Source organism: Bos grunniens, chromosome 22 (genome assembly GCF_055505025.1).
Source record: "Bos grunniens cultivar Pamir isolate PY7600 chromosome 22, Bosgru_T2T1.0, whole genome shotgun sequence".
In the NCBI taxonomy this organism is placed as follows: domain Eukaryota; kingdom Metazoa; phylum Chordata; class Mammalia; order Artiodactyla; family Bovidae; genus Bos; species Bos grunniens.
In genome coordinates this window covers 46,310,766-46,329,036 of record NC_141186.1, presented here as the reverse complement: position 1 = coordinate 46,329,036, position 18,271 = coordinate 46,310,766, and the positions used below count along the sequence as shown (strand labels likewise).

The 18,271-nt window shown below is 39.7% G+C and overlaps 1 protein-coding gene across 2 annotated transcripts in view; it reads left to right on the top strand.

The window, feature by feature from the left end:
* Positions 1 to 16,326, top strand: part of CACNA2D3 (calcium voltage-gated channel auxiliary subunit alpha2delta 3) — a 900,680-nt gene extending 884,354 nt beyond the window's left edge. For both annotated transcript variants that reach the window (XM_086367461.1, XM_086367460.1), the window contains 3 exons: positions 7,391 to 7,506; positions 7,722 to 7,801; positions 15,914 to 16,326. In XM_086367461.1, the coding sequence (XP_086223587.1) occupies positions 7,391 to 7,506; positions 7,722 to 7,801; positions 15,914 to 16,006 (289 nt within the window). In that variant the 3' untranslated portion in view covers positions 16,007 to 16,326. The remainder of the gene's footprint in view (positions 1 to 7,390; positions 7,507 to 7,721; positions 7,802 to 15,913) is intronic.
* Positions 16,327 to 18,271: the final 1,945 nt, after the last annotated feature.

Here is an 18,271-nt window from a genome sequence, read left to right as displayed (position 1 = left end):
CAGTACTTTGGCCACCTCATGCGAAGAGTTGACTCATTGGAAAAGACTCTGATGTTGGGAGGGATTGGGGGCAGGAGGAAAAGGGGACAACAGAGGATGAGATGGCTGGATGGCATCACCGACTCGATGGACGTGAGTTTGAGTGAACTCCAGGAGTTGTTGATGGACAGGGAGGCCTGGCGTGCTGCGATTCATGGGGTCGCAAAGAGTCGGACACGACTGAGCGACTGAACTGAACTGAACTGAACTGAATTTAGAATTGGAAACCCTCCCCTAACCCCCACCCTCAAGTTTATTTGAAGGTTAACAACTGGTCCATCTTTAGTCTACCACAAGAAGTGAGTGAGGGGCCTAGCAAGATCGGGGTTCATAGAAAGAGGTGTTTTCCTCCAGGGAATACTTTTTCCTGCTAGGGTCCAGGTGGGTGGTGGGAAATTCTCTAAGAGTCTTCTGTGTTTTGGGAGCATCTGAAAGAGGGCAAGTCCAGCACTGGCCAAATGTCTGCTGGGTCAGATGTGATGATGTGTCCTATCTAAGCAAAAGAGATCTGGAGAGAGAGGCCTAGGCTTGGGGGAAGAGCAAGTGGCCTACGGCTGGGCCAGCAAAGATACCTGTTTCCCAGGGGCCAGGTGGACAGTATGGAAGATTGTCGGCATTTTGCTTAAACTCAACAAAGGGTTGCTCTCCAGGTGAGGTACGCACTAAGGGCAAGAGGCTGTGGGGCGAATGCTGAAGGCAAGAACTGCATGGATGGTCGTGTTGGAGCTGTGTTGAGGAGCTCTAGGTTCTCAGGGGAATCCACGACAACCTCACAAAAAAGCCAGCACTGGGGTGCTGAGCCACACGGAGGACACCAAAGGCCAAACTGTTACAAAAGCTGTGGTGAGAGATTGCACCAAGGCCTGGTGGGTAGGAAAAGCTTGCTTCTCTGCCGCTCCATTTCCCCATCCCAAATGACTGAAGGAGCTAGAAAATAGAACCTTGAAGGAATGACAAGTGTAGAGCTTCAAACTAGATACGACATTAAAGCAGTAAACTAGATTGGACTAATTTTATTAACCTCAAGTGGTCAGAAAGTTAGAGAATCTATACACAGTATCATTTCGAGTTGAGAAAATAAGAATTCAATACAGTGGGGTTGAAAATAGAGACAAAAAGTTGTTTCAGAAATTCCCTGGTGGTTTAGTGGCTAGAACTCTGCATTTTTGCCATTGAGGGCCAGCTTCGATCCATGATCAGGGAACTAGGATCTCACAAGATGTTCCATGTGCCCCCCCTCCCCAAAAATTTGTTTCGTGTTGCTATCTCTATTACTCTGAGACAGCTCAATAAGCTTGTTTATTTGCGTTCCTGGGTTAATCCTCATGCCCTGTGCTATATTTGAGTATCCTACCGAAGTGTGTTTGCTGCATTTCATGTAAGATCTTTGCATCAGTATTCATAAAAAGAGATTATTCTATAGCTTTCCTTTCTTTTCTGGTCAGATTTTATATCAAGGCCCTTGATAAAAGGCATTCAAAGTATTTTCTTCTTTCTCTGTGCTCTGAAGCAGCTTAACTGTTTTAGAACTACATGTGCCTTGACACGCTAATGTGATTCACCTGTGAAATTTCCCCGACACTTCCGAGTGTGAGCAGGGGAGGCCCTGCTGTTCATTCTTTCACCTTGTTTGAACTGAACCATGAGTAAGCGCTGGTGTCCCCTTTTACTTCTCCCATGCCACAGGATACCATGGCTATGATTTGGAAGACAGCCTCCATATTTAATTTCTAGTTTAAATTTAAGCCATTTGTCATGCAGTGCTTGCTCTCCACAATTTATGGGCCTGGGTCAGTGTAGGACATTTAGGGGCACATTGGGAGAAACAAGCATCTCCCCACCTCCAAAGAGAGTAGGGTCCTTTGGAGAGCCACTCTGAGATCCATACCCGATGCACTCTGAGAATACTACAACCCAGAACATGATCATTGTCAGATTCAAATCAGTTCCCTGTGACTTACTCATTGTCCTTTATCTTTGGATAAAATATGGAAAATTTGTAAATGATAAAAATTGATAAAGGCTAAAAAAAGTTTAAAAGGTTTCAAGATTCTGTCCTGCCCAATTATTTTTTAAGCCATTATTTTGTACCCAATTAAAAGTTCCCAAAGCGTGCATCCTGGGGTCCTCTGGGAACTTGTCCAGGCAGCACTGCGGGGGAGCAGTGCAGCCACTTTCCTCATCGGGGTAGCAAAGCCCCCTTGGCAGATAGTTACTCCCTCTTGTCAAAGAAGGCTGTCTTAAAATTGCATCATCGTTTTTCCTGTAGTTCTTTCTCTGTCTGCTGTGGATGGAAGAGGGAGGACTGGGTTATTTCAGTTCCGGCAATGGACACATCAAAACTGCTTCCCTTTTCCCTACTCTGTGTCCCTTGAGGACCTAATTTATTTCACGCATTTTGACCTATCTCTGCTAAAACGACCGCTGTGGTTCTCTGTTGAGGCCTTTCCCTTCCGCCTTTTCTGGCCCGCAGGCCAACCCCCCAGGCCACAGTCCTCTCCACAGTGATGTCAGTCTGGCTGCTGGGCCCAGCTGGATGGAGGTGTGTTTTATGAAGTTCAACCCTGCACCCTGGGCCATAAATACACATTGTGCACATAAATGTACAGCTAACATTGGCCAGACCCCGCCAAAGAACCATGTTAATAAGCAGACAGTAAGTCTTTAAAATATGGAAAAGCAGTTAATCTTTCCGCTGGCAAATCCTTCATAGGGGGTTGTTTTCCTCCACTGCAGTAATAGCTGCCTGCAAAGATTTTCATCTCCTAGGACTCGAGGTATAAGTGGGGCTTACTGTGGAGCTTCATGAGCACACTTGGGAAGTCTTCACCTTACGGGGTAATGTGTTAAAAGGAATAATGTCCTATACTGGTCGTCATTAAGCATCCATATTGAGTCTGGGTCTGCCCTCAAGGGTCTTGAGCACTAATAATTCCAGTACAAGACAGAAAGCTGGTTGCCTATGATTGCAGTCCCACAACAGGCCTGGGCTCCAGAGGTGTGCAGCTCTGCCTGTGTTTCTCTGGGAAGTCACTTAATCTATTGTTTCCCCATCTTTGAAATGGCCACAATCACGTCTTTTTTCATACAGCTTCTATAGAAGTTTACTTATGCTCTCTGAGTCCCAGTTTTCTCTTTTGTGAAATAAGAAAATCAATGTTCTTTGCTCCCAGCACAATATTCCATTTTATAAATGTTTGAAGAATACCTGTATACATTCTCCTTATAGAGAACTCCAGTGTTATAGATTACATTCGTTTCCATGGATAATTATTCCCAGTCTTCTCCTCTTTTCCACCACTGCCATCCTGTTCTCTCCCCACCATCTCCTCCTCCCTTGCTCTCTCTCCCACTGATGATATGATAGGAGGATCAAACTTGAGGATAGGGATGGGGGTTCAGTAGACAGAACGTGCATGGACCCGATACATGCTTGCTTTTTGGAGAGATAAAAGGTCAAGTTTGTAAACTACCTCTAATCTGTTGAGCAGCCATGACTTCTATCTATGTGTCTCAGGTAGAGAAAGGGAGTTGCCAATGGGTTGACTTGAAGGAGAACATAGATGATGGCTGTCAGTTTGGAGATGACATGATTTGTGCCTTAAAAAATATTTAATTTCACTTGGTCCTTACATTTCTTTTATCATTAGAAAGACACATCATATGTTCTGATCTTTTTTGTGTTCTACCCACGTGTTCCACTTGCTTTGAACATTTATTCCTTCTGTGTTATCTCATGTTATTCCTAACGCAAATGATAAGTCTTATCCATCCCATTTATTTTTCCTGTTCTCTGTAGCAGAATCAAATACTGAGAGATGAGTATTTTGAAATGTTCCTAAAAATATTTGTGTATAGTTTTGCAACATCATTTTCCCACTTACTATGTTTTGGATATCTTTTATAACACTACATAGACATCTTTTACCCTTTCAAGTGTTGCCAAGTAAACCATGGAAGAGATACACTGTTGCTTATTTAATCATTCCTCTACTGATGGACTTGCAGATGGCTTTTGTTTTTTCCTCCTCTCCACGAACAAGGTTACCAAGAGCATCTTTATATGTCCTCTTGGGTTCTTGAACAATAATTTCTCTTACTGAGAAGTAAAACTACTGGAAAAGTAGGATCTAAATCATTTTCACTGAAACAGTAACAAATTATTCATATATTGCCTATAAAAGTTTACTTTCCCACCAACAGTGTAAAATAATAGTCACTTCTTCAAACTCTCAGTCATTTGATATTACCATAAAGTTTTGCCATTCTGATGGTAAAAAATGAGTTTGATTATTTCAATTTCATTTTAATTTACACATACTTAATTTTAGTGAGATTGGACCCCTTTTACATATCAGCTGTCCATCTGTGTTTCCTCTTCTGTAAATTATCTCATGGGTTTTAATACTAATTAGGGGCAAACAATTTCCTTCTTCTCTCTTTTTTTCTTATAAACTCAATTTTATACAGTTGTCCAGACTATATTTATATGAAATCTTAGGATCATCACCTCAAATTCCATCAAAATTCCTGTTGGGATTTTATTGGGATTACTTTGAATTAAAAGATTACTTGAAGGAGAATGACACCTTTAATATATAACTGTTCTCTTTCACCACCGCTGTGGAATTAGTGTTTTTTTTTATGTTTAGTAAAGTTTGATCATTTTCTTCATAGAGAAACATCTTTTACTAGATTTACTCTTGGGCATTTCACAGTAATTATTGATACTATCAATGGTTCTTTATTTCTTAAGTAGTTTTTCATTGGTTATTGCCAGTGTCAAGGAAAGACTGTGGTTTTATATGCTGATTATGTAACTGGTTAACTTGCTTGGTTCTTTTCTGTGTTCTAATAGTTGGTCAGTGGGTTCATATGGATTTTCTACAAACACAGTGATATCTGTTCTTTGGGTGATTTGGTAGTTTTGATTTGTGGGTAGATTCTCAATGAGCATTTCAGATTTTTTTCATGCAGTTGGTTTGCTTGTGTTTTTATAGCCTGACCAAATGTTGATAATTTATACATTATCCTCCAACGTGTGTTTGCTCTAAGTTTTCAAATTATTTGTAATGATATACATAATACTCAAAGGTTTACAATGCCTCTGTCTCTTTTGGGTTTTACTGTAACTTTGTAACTTCTTTTTCTTGATCAGGAGTGTCAGAAGTAGACTTATGTCCTTGTTCTTTTAAGCCTGAGTTTGATTCTTCTAGTTATCTTCACATTTTTACTTGCATTTTCTTCTTCTTTTATCTTTATAAATTCATTCTGTCATTGGCTCAGTGAATATTTACTGAGCATCTGCTCTGTCCCAGGCATAACTCTAGGTGCTGGGGATAAAAGGTCACCATGGGCAGACACAAGCAGCTTTTTTCCCATGGAAACCACACTTTGCTGTCAGGGGGCAGACAGTGAGCAGGTAAGGAGAAAGTGGAGGCAAAGAGATTTGAGAAGAAAGGCAGTGTGGTTGTTTATTTGGTGTCCTTGATAAGAACCGATTCAAGAGTGTGGTAAGGACAACAACCTTATTGGAGTAGATTTGTGAAAGGAAAGAAGTGAGGAAGTAGAGAACCTGAAAGAGAGGGAAAGAGAAAAAAATGAAAGAGAGAGAGAGCGATTGTCAGTACCTCTTCTTAGGAGTTGTACCGTAAATGAGGACAGGGAAACAGGGTAGTAGCTAAAGGTAAGCTAAGGGAGTTTGTGTAAATTGAAGAGAATGGCTAGAAAGACAGGAGGAACCACTTATATATGCAATGATCACCTCTCTCCTCGTCCATCAGTCACATCCTTGCAGGAGCCTGGGGGCTGGACTCTGGAGAGGGGCATCAGTCCTCAGTCCCAGTACACCACAAGGGAGACTGAGGGTAGGATACAGGTACAGGTTTATGTTCTCACTTTTCCAGCTTCTTGTTTCAAAAACACAGTTCATTTATTTGCAGATTTTTTTCCCAATAAAAAATATTTAAGGTCACACTGCACAGATTGGGCTGTTCTCAAATTCACAAGGATTAACTGGATGTATTTTTAACTATTAATTTCCATTGTTTATATTTTTTGCTATTAATTTCTAATTTTATCCAACTTTAAAAGAATATGTAATTGATGCTTTCTGCTCTTTGGAACGTGTTGCAGTTCCCTGCATTTGAAAATAGCATATTCTGGATTACTTAGGTCTGTAAAGTTTTTGCTTTCAATTTTATTAATAAATAAGTCATGTGTCCATCAAATACTTTTGGTATTTCTATCAGCTTGTACATCATGATCATAAAAATTCATGTCATATCTTATTATACTATATATACTCTAAAGAATAGAATACATTTACTGAGAGGAAGATGAATAAAGATAACTTATAGAGAAATTGGCCATTTTTTTAAGATTATGGTCTAGTTCAACTGAGTAAACTGAATTTGGTGAAAATATCATGAAAAGTTTATGTGACAGGATTCTGGACTTGGGGGTAAATATTCAGTTAATCTATTTGCTCTAGAAGAATATGGGATTTGTTCTCCAACTTGTTCCTCCAAAGAGCTGGTATTTCTGATTCAAGGAGTATTATTATGATGATTGTCATTTCGTGTAGTGGGCCAGATGAGAAAGAGGTATCATTAAACTTACTTATGTTGGACTAAGTGTACATATGGGCCCAGAAGATTAAAAAAAAAAAAGTGAGGACGGAATGCCCAAGATGGCAGAGTCGAAATGTGTGTGCTCATCTTCCCTTGCGAGAACACCAAAATCATGAGTAGCATGGCCTTTGTGCCAGCATGACCTGGTCTCTGAGACGACTGGAGCTCCTTAACCAACTAGCCTTGATTTCATCCTAAGCAATATACCTCTGTTATGGGCAGACATTGTGCAAAGTGATTGAGGGAAAGGTCTAGGAAGTTCATGTTCTTTTATAATTACTATGGCATGGCTTCAGTCTATCCTTGAGGTGAGGAGGAGAGAAACATACACTCAGAAGAACATCAAATGCAACTTGCAATGGTTTTTAAGCCCTAGAAGAAGAAAATGAGTCTTGGAAAAGCATAACCTCTTACAGCTTAGAAACTGAGGTACTTTAGCCAACTCTGACTCTCCTGTTTCATGCACATAAAGTCTAGTCTTTCCAAGATGAGTTGTGTGAGCTACGTATGGACATAGCTATTGTCTTCTTAGTGAAGCTTTGGATTTGAAATGAAGAGCCTCATGGAAAGAGGCAACTTGAGTAGTAAACCAGTCTCTGAAATTTGTTTTCCAAAATACTATAGCAGTTGTCCCACTCTGGAGGAAGTTTTCCTCATGGCTATTAACTTGGGGGATGGTAAATGACCACTCACTCTCTCTCTGCCTCTTGTTCCAACAGGTCCTTTGTCATCCAGCAGATCCCGAGCAGCAATTTGTTCATGGTGGTGGTGGACAGCAGCTGCCTCTGTGAGTCTGTGGCCCCCATCACCATGGCACCCATTGAAATCAGGTATATCCTTTTGTGTGTCAGTCCAGCCATGACTGATGAAGCTGGTAAGGGAGAGCAACAGTAGGAAACCCAGGGGAGGAATCTCAGAGAGGGAGAGATGATATTCTTTCCACTGTTAGAGAGCAGGTGTTAAGGGAACTAAGTGCCAAGTTTTGACATCTGAAATGCAGAATAAGGAAAAGGAGCGTCTTGGAAATATGCCTTAACTACAGTCAACATAATGAATCGCTTAAGTGTGAACGTTTAAAGGCCCAGAAGATCAGAAGGCGTCCGGAATCTTGTCATGGCTTCCATCCTGAGGTAATCTGATACCCCCTCCTACTCTTTTACCATCAGATTCTCCATGAGGATCTCACAGCCATCAGAGAACTATAGCTCAAAAGTTTACTCTTGAGAAAATCATCCCTTTCAGGCAAACCAAGAAATAATATATTGGAAGGCTAATGGTACTCTACATTCAGCCTCTCAATGCCTTCTTATTTAGTCTTTACTTAATAGTCTTTTCTTATTATATTCACATGTATTTTTTAAAAGCCTCTTTACTATCTTCCCTTTTACAAATGTGCTATAGTTTTACCACTTTCCACTATTACACATAAAGTGGCTCTGACTATCTTGTTTTACTTATTTCAAATTGTAGTTAAAGTTATTTTCCCTTGCTTACTTTTAGACAGCCTTTTACTTATGAAAAAATCATGTAAAGCAAAAGTCACAATACTAATGTCAGATCAAGAGTCGCAGTATCTAAATGTGGGATGATAAGCCTTTAAACTCCCTGTAACACATGAGGTCACAACTATAAAGGCACTACATTTACACCAAAAGTGATGATCAGAGAAAAAATTAAGCTTGTAGTAAAAAAGTAAACTTATAGATGTAGGTGAATTATGTCCTTCAAAGTTGTAGGCAAAAAAATTTAAATATAGTAACAAAATTACAATTTAAAAATACTCCACCTCCATCTTGAAAAATAGAAAACTGGCCTAGACCAATTATTATAGGGATACTGAGAGGATATTTATTTTTTGTAAAATGCCACCGTAGCCCACTGAGTGTTAATGTCACCTGTAAATACCAAATAATTTTAATGTTATTTAAACTATCCAAATACTACAAAATATTTTAAAGTCAGTGTACTGCTAAGAAGAATTTGGAATTTATTGAGAATGTTTGTTTCTATGTTCAAGGGAGAGTTCAATAACATATGCTGTAAAGGCTTTTGATAAAATCCAATGATCACCTCTAGTAAAAGGTCTATGTAAAATAGAAATATGAACGATTGTCGGGAAACAATAAAGCCACTTCATTTGAAACCAGAACTGCATGGTGCTGCTGCTGCTAAGTTGCTTCAGTTGTGTCTGACTCTGTGCGACCCCATAGACGGCAGCCCACCAGGCTCCTCCATCCCCAGGATTCTCCAGGCAAGAATACTGGAGTGGGTTGCTATTTCCTTCTCCAGTGCATTCATGCATTCTAAGTCCCTTCAGTCATGTCCGACTCTGTGCGACCCCACAGACACAGCCCACCAGGCTCCTCTGTGCAGAGGATTCCCCGGGCAAGAATACTGGAATGGGTTGCTGTTTCCTTCTTCCCAGAACTGCATCAGTTCAGTTCACTTCAGTCGCTCAGTTGTGTCTGACTCTTCGCGACCCCATGAATCGCAGCACGAGAGGCCTCCCTGTCCATCACCCACTCCCGGAGTTCACTCAAACTCACGTCCATCGAGTCAGTGACACCATCCAGCCATCTCATCCTCTGTTGTCCCCTTCTCCTCTTGCCCCCAATCCCTCCCAGCATCAGAGCCTTTTCCAATGAGTCAACTCTTCGCATGAGGTGGCCAAAGTACTAGAGTTTCAGCTTTAGCATCATTCCTTCCAAAGAACACCCAGGGCTGATCTCCTTTAGAATGGACTGGTTGGATCTCCCTGCAGTCCAAGGGACTCTCAAGAGTCTTCTCCAACACCACAGTTCAAAAGCATCAATTCTTCGGTGCTCAGCTTTCTTCATAGTCCAACTCTCACATCCATATATGACCCCTGGAAAACCCATAGGCTTGCCTAGATGGACCTTTGTTGGCAAAGTAATGTCTCTGCTTTTGAATATGCTATCTAGGTTGGTCATAACTTTCCTTCCAAGGAGTAAGCATCTTTTAATTTCATGGCTGCAGTCACCATCTGCAGTGATTTTGGAGCCCAGAAAAATAAAGTCTGACACTGTTTCCACTGTTTCCCCATCTATTTCCCATGAAGTGATGGGATCAGATGCCATGATCTTCATTTTCTGAATGTTGAGCTTTAAGCCAACTTTTTCACTCTCCACTTTCACTACATCAAGAGGCTTTTTAGTTCCTCTTCACTTCTGCCATAAGGGTGGTGTCATCTGCATATCTGAGGTTATTGATATTTCTCCCGGCAATCTTGATTCCAGCTTGTGTTTCTTCCAGCCCAGCATTTCTCATGATGTACTCTGCATAGAAGTTAAATAAACACGGTGACAATATAGAGCCTTGACATACTCCTTTTCCTATTTGGAACCAGTCTGTTGTTCCATGTCCAGTTCTAACTGTTGCTTCCTGACCTGCATACAGATTTCTCAAGAGGCAGATCAGGTGGTCTGGTATTCCCATCTCTTTCAGAATTTCCCACAGTTTGTTGTGATCCACATAGTCAAAGGCTTTGGCATAGTCAATAAAGCAGAAATAGATGTTTTTCTGGAACTCTCTTGTTTTTTCCATGATCCAGCAGATGTTGGCAATTTGATCTCTGGTTCCTATGCCTTTTCTAAAACCAGCTTGAACATCAGGAAGTTCATGGTTCACGTATTGCTGAAGCCTGGCCTGGAGAATTTTGAGCGTGACTTTACTAGCATGTGACATGAGTGCAATTGTGTGGTAGTTTGAGCATTCTTTGGCATTGTCTTTCTTTGGGACTGGAATTAAAACTGACCTTTTCCAGTCCTGTGGCCACTGCTGAGTTTTCCAAATTTGCTGGCATATTGAGTGCAGCACTTTCACAGCATCATCTTTCAGGATTTGGAATAGCTCAACTGGAATTCCATCACCTCCACCAGCTTTGTTCATAGTGATGCTTTCTAAGGCCCACTTGACTTCACATTCCAGGATGTCTGGCTCTAGATGAGTGATCACACCATCGTGATTATCTGGGTCATGAAGATCTTTTTTGTACAGTTCTTCTGTGTATTCTTGCTACCTCTTCTTAATATCTTCTGCTTCTGTTAGGTCCATACCATTTCTGTCCTTTATCGAGCCCATCTTTGCATGAAATGTTGCCTTGGTATCTCTAATTTTCTTGAAGAGATCCCTAGTCTTTCCCATTCTGTTGTTTTCCTCTATTTCTTTGCATTGATCGCTGAGGAAGGCTTTCTTATCTCTTCTTGCTATTCTTTGGAACTCTGCATTCAGATGCTTATATCTTTCTTTTCTCCTTTGCTTTTCACTTCTCTTCTTTCACAGCTATTTGTAAGGCTTCCCCAGACAGCCATTTTGCTTTTTTGCATTTCTTTTCCATGAGGATGGTCTTGATCCCTGTCTCCTGTACAATGTCACAAACCTCATTCCATGGTTCATCAGGCACTCTATCTATCAGATCTAGGCCCTTAAATCTATTTCTCACTTCCCTGTATAACATAAGGGATTTGATTTAGGTCATACTTGAATGGTGTAGTGGTTTTCCCTACTTTCTTCAATTTAAGTCTGAATTTTGTAATAAGAAGTTCATGATCTGAGCCACAGTCAGCTCCTAGTCTTGTTTTTGTTGACTGTATAGAGCTTCTCCATCTTTGGCTGCAAAGAATATAATCAATCTGATTTTGGTGTTGACCATCTGGTGATGTCCATGTATAGAGTCTTCTCTTGTGTTGTTGGAAGAGGGTGTTTGCTATGACCAGTGCATTTTCTTGGCAAAACTCTATTAGTCTTTGCCCTGCTTCATTCCGTATTCCAAGGCCAAATTTGCCTGTTACTCCAAGTGTTTCTTGAGTTTCTACTTTTGCATTCTAGTCCCCTATAATGAAAAGGACATCTTTTTTGGGTGTTAGTTCTAAAAGGTCTTGTAAGTCTTCATAGAACCATTCAACTTCAGCTTCTTCAGCGTTACTGGTTGGGGCATAGACTTAGATTACTGTGATATTGAATGTTTTGCCTTGGAAACGAGCAGAGATCATTCTGTTGTTTTTGAGATCGCATCCAAGTACTGCATTTCAGACTCTTTTATTGACCATGATGGCTGCTTCATTTCTTCTGAGGGATTCCTGTCCACAGTAGTAGATATAATGGTCATCTGAGTTAAATTCACCCATTCCAGTCCATTTCAGTTCGCTGATCCCTAGAATGTCGACATTCACTCTTGCCATCTCTTGTTTGACCACTTCCAATTTGCCTTGATTCATGGACCTGACATCCCAGGTTCCTATGCAATATTGCTCTTTACAGCAACGGACCTTGCTTCTATCACCAGTCACATCCACAGCTGGGTATTGTTTTTGCTTTGGCTCCATCCCTTCATTCTTTCTGGAGTTATTTCTCCACTGATCTCCAGTAGCGTATTGGGCACCTACTGATCTGGGGAGTTTCTCTTTCAGTATCCTATAATTTTGCCTTTTCATACTGTTCATGGGGTTCTCAAGGCAAGAATACTGAAGGGTTTGCCATTCCCTTCTCCAGTGGACCACATTTTGTCAGATCTCTCCACCATGACCTGCCCGTCTTGGGTTGCCCCACGGGCATGGCTTAGTTTCATTGAATTAGACAAGGCTGTGGTCCTAGTGTGATTAGATTGACTAGATTCCTGTGAGTATGGTTTCAGTGTGTCTGACCTCTGATGCCCTCTTGCAACACCTACCATCTTACTTGGGTTTCTCTTACCTTGGGCGTTGGGTATCTCTTCACGGCTGCTGCAGCAAAGCGCAGCCACCGCTTCTTACCTCAGGCCAGGGGTATCTCCTCACCTCCACCCTTCCTGACCTTCAGTGTTGGATAGCTCCTCTAGGCCCTCCTGCGCACGGGCAGCCACCGCACCTTGGACGTTGGGTTGCTCCTCCCGGCAGCCGTCCCTGGCGGAACTGCATACTTAGCATTAAATTCACAAGAGTAAAAATCTTTTAAAATTAATAAGACAACTTGCTTTGGAAACTAGATACATGATAAACACTAAAAAACAAGAGAGCAACAACAATGACCAAAAAAAAAAAAAAAAACCACTGTTTTTTTCTTTAAGGTTCTAGACCCAGTAGGATGAAGTCAGTGGAAAAGAATAGATACTCTTACGTATGACAGAAGTTCAGTTCAAAGGGGAGAACATAGAATGGACCTGAATGGTAAATGATGGTCTCATAAGAAATTCTGGGGATTGGACCCATACTTCTGGATTGGAAGAATTAGCATTATTAAAATGGACATAGTACACAAAGCAGTCTACAGATTCTCTATCAAAACACCCACAACATTTCACAGAACTAGAGCAAATAATCTTAAAGTTTATATGTTACCATAAAAGACCCAGAATCACCAAAGCTGATCTGAGAAAAAAGAACAAAGCAGGAGGCATCACCATCCCAGGCTTAAGACAGTGCTACAAAGCTATAGTAATCAAAACAGCATAGCGTTGCCACAAAAACAGACATATGGATAATGGAGCAGGATAGAAAGCCGAGAAATAAACCCACACGCCTATGTCAATTAATCTTCAACAAAGGAGGCAAGAATATACAATGGGAAAAAGATAACCTCTTCAACAAGTGGTGTTGGGAAAGCTGGACAGTCAGATGTAAATCAGTGAAGTTAGAACACATCCTCACACCATACATGAAAATAAATTCACAATGCCTTAGAGGTTTAAATATAAGACATAGCACCATAAAACTCCTAGAAGAAAACATAGGCAAGACATTCTCTGGTATAAATTGTACCAATGTTTTCTTAGGTCATTCTCCTAAGGCAATAGAAATAAAGTAAAAATAAACAAATGAGACCTAGTCAAACTTATAAGCTTTTATACAGCAAAGAAAACTATAAACAAAACAAAAGGAATACCTAAGGGGTAGAAGAAAATATTTGCAAATGATGCAACTGAAAGGGCTTAATTTCCAAAATATACAACAGCTCATACAACTCAAAAACAAAACAAAGCCAGGGAGCCCAGTTGAAAAATGAGCAGATGACCTAAATAGACATTTCTGCAGAGAAGACATACAGATGACCAACAGGCACATGAAAAGATACTCATCATCACTTAGACTCCTAGCGACCCCATGGACTGCAGCCTACCAGGCTCCTCCGTCCATGGGATTTTCCAGGCAAGAGTACTGGAGTGGGGTGCCATTGCCTTCTCCTCACTAATTATTAGAGAAATGCAAATCACCACTACAATGAGACACCACCTTATACCAGTCAGAATGACCATCACTAAAAGGTGTACAAATAACAATGCTGAAGGGAATGTGGAGAAAAGGGAACCCTCCTACACTGTGATCAGAATGTAAATTAGCGCAGCCGCTACGGGAAACAATATGGATGTTCCTCATAAAGGTAAAAGTAGGGTTGCCATATGATCCAGCAGTCTCACTACTGGGCATGTATCCAGACCAAAATATCATTTGAAAAGATATATGCGCCCCTGTCTTCACAACAGCACTGTTTACAGTAGGCAAGACATAGAAACAATCTAAGTGTCCACCAACAGATGAATCTATAAAGATGTGTAGTGTGTGTATATATATATAATGGAATATTACTCAGCCATACAAAAGAATGAAATAATGCCATTTGAAGCAACATGGAGGAACCTAGAGATTATTATACTAGCTGAACTAAATCAGAAAGAGAAAGACAAATACCATATGATATCCCTTATATGTGGAATCTAAAATATGTCACAAATGAGCATATCTACAAAACAGAAACAAAATGACAGATATAGAGGTGGGGGGAAAGGATTGGAAATTTGGGGTTAACAAGTGAAAGCTATTATAAATGGGGTGGATAAACAACAAGGTCCTACTGTATAGCACAAGGAACTTTACTCATTCTGTGATAAACCATAATGGAAAATAAAATGGGTATTTTATGCATATATGTGCATAAATATGCATACCATATATATGCATATATATATAGTACACTTTGTTGTACAACAGAAATTAATACAACATTGTAGATCAATTATATGCCAATGACATTTCTAAAAGAAAAAAAAAAATTCTAGGTATTGGAGAGACCTTCCTATCCAAGACCAGAAAAAATGGAAGAAAAACAGATTTATTTAACTATATAAAAATTATAACCTTTGGTAAAAAGGATAACTGAGAGTCAGTATCCAATTTATAGAACCTGAGAACATTTATAAATGAAAGCATAAAGAGCTCTTTAAATTAATGAAGAAAAACTGCATTTAAAAATAGACCAAGCTCTGAGACTTTCCTAGAGGTCCAGTGGTTGGGACTTTGCCTTCTACTGCAGGGGGTGCAAGTTCAATCCCTGGCTGGGGAACTGGGGTCCTGCATGCCTCATGGCCAAGAAACCAAAGTTTAAGAAACAGAAGCAATGTTGTACCAAGTTCAGTAAAGACTTTAAAAATGAACTATATATATTAAAAAAAGATCTTAAAAAAAAAAGAAACAATTAACCAAGGACATGAAAGATACAAGTCATTGGATGATCAGAAAATACAGGTACCAATGAAGTATCTGGCAATAGCCATTGAAGGCAAAAATATCCTTTAGCTCTTCACTCTTATTCCTGGACATCTTTACCTTAGGCCAGAGCAGGAACAAATACCAAGTTTGGCGAAGGACTTGCATTCAACACTCTTTGTAACAGTAGAGAACACCTGAGAAGATGAACAACCATCAGTAAGAAAAAAAAAAAAAGAATGAATAAAAGAAACTTACAATAATGAACATGGAGAAATTTCTGTCAATTAGTAGATGAAAATCATGGTACAGAAAGGAGTAAATAATATGATTTCATTTTTGGAAAACAGAACCTCCCTTCCCTGAAATTAAAAAGAAGTCACACGTGTTAATAAAACCTTCCATAGCCAAGTCTCTGAAATGATCTGAGATGTGATCATTTACTTAGAAGGTCAATATTTTGCTTTTATAAAATAATCACAACAGACATCTCTACCAACAGTCCTTTACCTCTTGAGTGTTCTGCATTGTAGTATGCAAAAAGTCATTTTGCATATTTTATGCATTGACAAGTGAAGTCAGAGATTGTCTTTACTAATGTGATGAAATGTACACAAGTCCATTTCCTGGACATTATCTAGATTCCAAATGATTTTGTTCATATGCTGAAGAGCAGGGAGAGATCTGGGGACGCCACATACCTTGGGAAGTTTAAGGCATCTTGGAATCTGTCTCTGCTCTAACCAACCCTGCCTTTCCCTGTAGGAGAATGCGAGGGAGTGTGGGGGTGCACCGAATCTCAAGGCCAAGATGGTCCTGATCCTGTTCCCTCTGCTTTTGATGCTCTTCTCAAGGTGACACTGATGGAGATGTTCTCTTGGCATGCTAAATTATGGATAAACTGTGAACCAAACTATGGTGCGACATAGGAGACATGAAATATAGTCCAACCATCAGCATCTCATGATTTTAAACTGTGCGTGATACAAACTCTTAAAAATATGTTGACAGAAAAGTTATCTTTTTACTTTGCCAGTCATGCAAATGTGAGTTTGCTACATTATTATCATCCTTCATCAGAAACGGGGCTGCAAGTGGGCAGCATCCCTTCTGCTTGAAACCCATTGAAACCAATTTAAAACTGTGTACTTTTTAAATAAAGTATGTTAAAATCATAATCTCCTGGTTTGGGTTTTGTTATCATTTTATTGCTGAGAAAACAGACTGAAAAGTGCATGAAAAAGTCACCCATTCCAGACGGCAAGAAAATAATGGTTGTTGGCAGAGACTTTACTCTAAAGCAGATTCTAGACAAACATTTAACAATTGTTTAGATGCTCTACTCTGTTTTAAAAATATTTACAGAAGTAAATCAAAATATCATCTACATCAGAAGAATTTATTGCACAGAACCCTGAATTTTGTTGAACAAAACTTCAATAGAAATCATAATTTGGATGAGAACACAAGCTTCCATAATATTTAAGTGTTGAAGTATTTGGGAATAGAAATAAAGAAGTCATAAACCCTAGGAATTTGTTCTGAGAAGACTTGAAGGAGGAAAGAATGGTGACTACAAATGACTCAACTTTATTGCTTGAGAATTTGGCTTCTAGCTTTCCTCATAAACAAGAGATGAAATTCGGTCTTATATGTTACAGAATGTGAAACTACTCAGACCTGTAAGCATTAAAACACTGGATCGTGAACCAAAGAAAATAGATTCCACTGGATTGTGATTCCAAAATAACCATTCCAAGTGGAATAATTTCTGCGCCTAGGTAGAAATGAGAATGCCTTTCTTTAGAGGACAAACATCTAAAAGTCACGTGGAGAAATCACTCTTAAAGGCTGCATTATCCTATTGATATTTTAGAAAAACTGATGTTATCATACTACTTTATACTATAATGATTCTAGTATTTATAAGAATAATAGTACTGCATTGTTATGCTTCTTTCAATTACTATTTCTCCAACCCACAAAGTCTTCCTACTCCTCAAGCATGCTAAGTGGACACCTGCCTCAGGGTCTTTGCACTTGCTATTCCCTCATCATGGGATGCTCTTTCTCCCAGATACCCGCATGCTTTCCTCCCTTACCTTCTTCAGGTCCTTCTTTTGTGGCAGTCCACGCTGACCTCCTTGTTTATAGTTGTAACTTGCACATGCCTTCACCCCTTCTCTCTTCCCTGCTTGATATTCTGCCATAGCAGTTATCACCACTGGATTTGTTTAGTGTTTGTCTCTCCCCAGGTGAATATAAACACCAAGAAGGCAAGGATTTTATTTGTTGTTTTTTATTTTGTCACTGCTGTATTCTCGTCTCCAAGGAGAGAAGAGTAGAGTATCCAGCTCAGAGCAGACCCTCAGTAAACATTTAAGCAAGTAAGCAAGTGACGGTAGTAGCAAGAGTTGCGGTTCCAGCATAGAGGGCGGTTGTGTCTACCTGTCCCCATGCTATAGCGCTGTGTGGGAGGGTCAGCGTTACGGAGAGAGCATGGAGTAATAGAATATCCTCTGTTATCCTGCCATTGCCAGTTTTTGAAAACTTCTACTGACAGTACTAATGATTGATGCCAATTGTCTCCAAAGGGATCTCATCACAGAAAGTTTTATTAAAATGTTTGGTTTGCTACTTATAATTAAGATAAACTTTAAAGTGATACAGTTAAATCTAACTGTATGGTACAGTTACTAAAATTATAAGCTTTGACATTCCATATAATAAGTTAATGGATTCAGAAGTCACCTGGAGCTAGCAGTATTCTTCCTAAACTGTAGCAGTATTCTTCCTAAACTGTAGAAAGCTTTCATATATGTGAACATTCACAAAAATATAGTAGAACATTTGCAATAGTTATTGAAGTTAGACTAATAAATCACAGTATAGATGAGAATATTTGTGTGATGCCTTTATCTGTCCTAAAATAACAAAAGAGCAACTCCATATGCTATACCTTCATTAGACTAAGATGACGTAGGACGCTAAAATAAGATAGTAATGGCAGTGGTAAAAAGTACTATTCAATATATGAAGCAGTTGCAAAATAAGGAACTGTAGCATTATTATTCTGGGGAAGGCAATGGCACCACACTCCAGTACTCTTGCCTGGAAAATCCC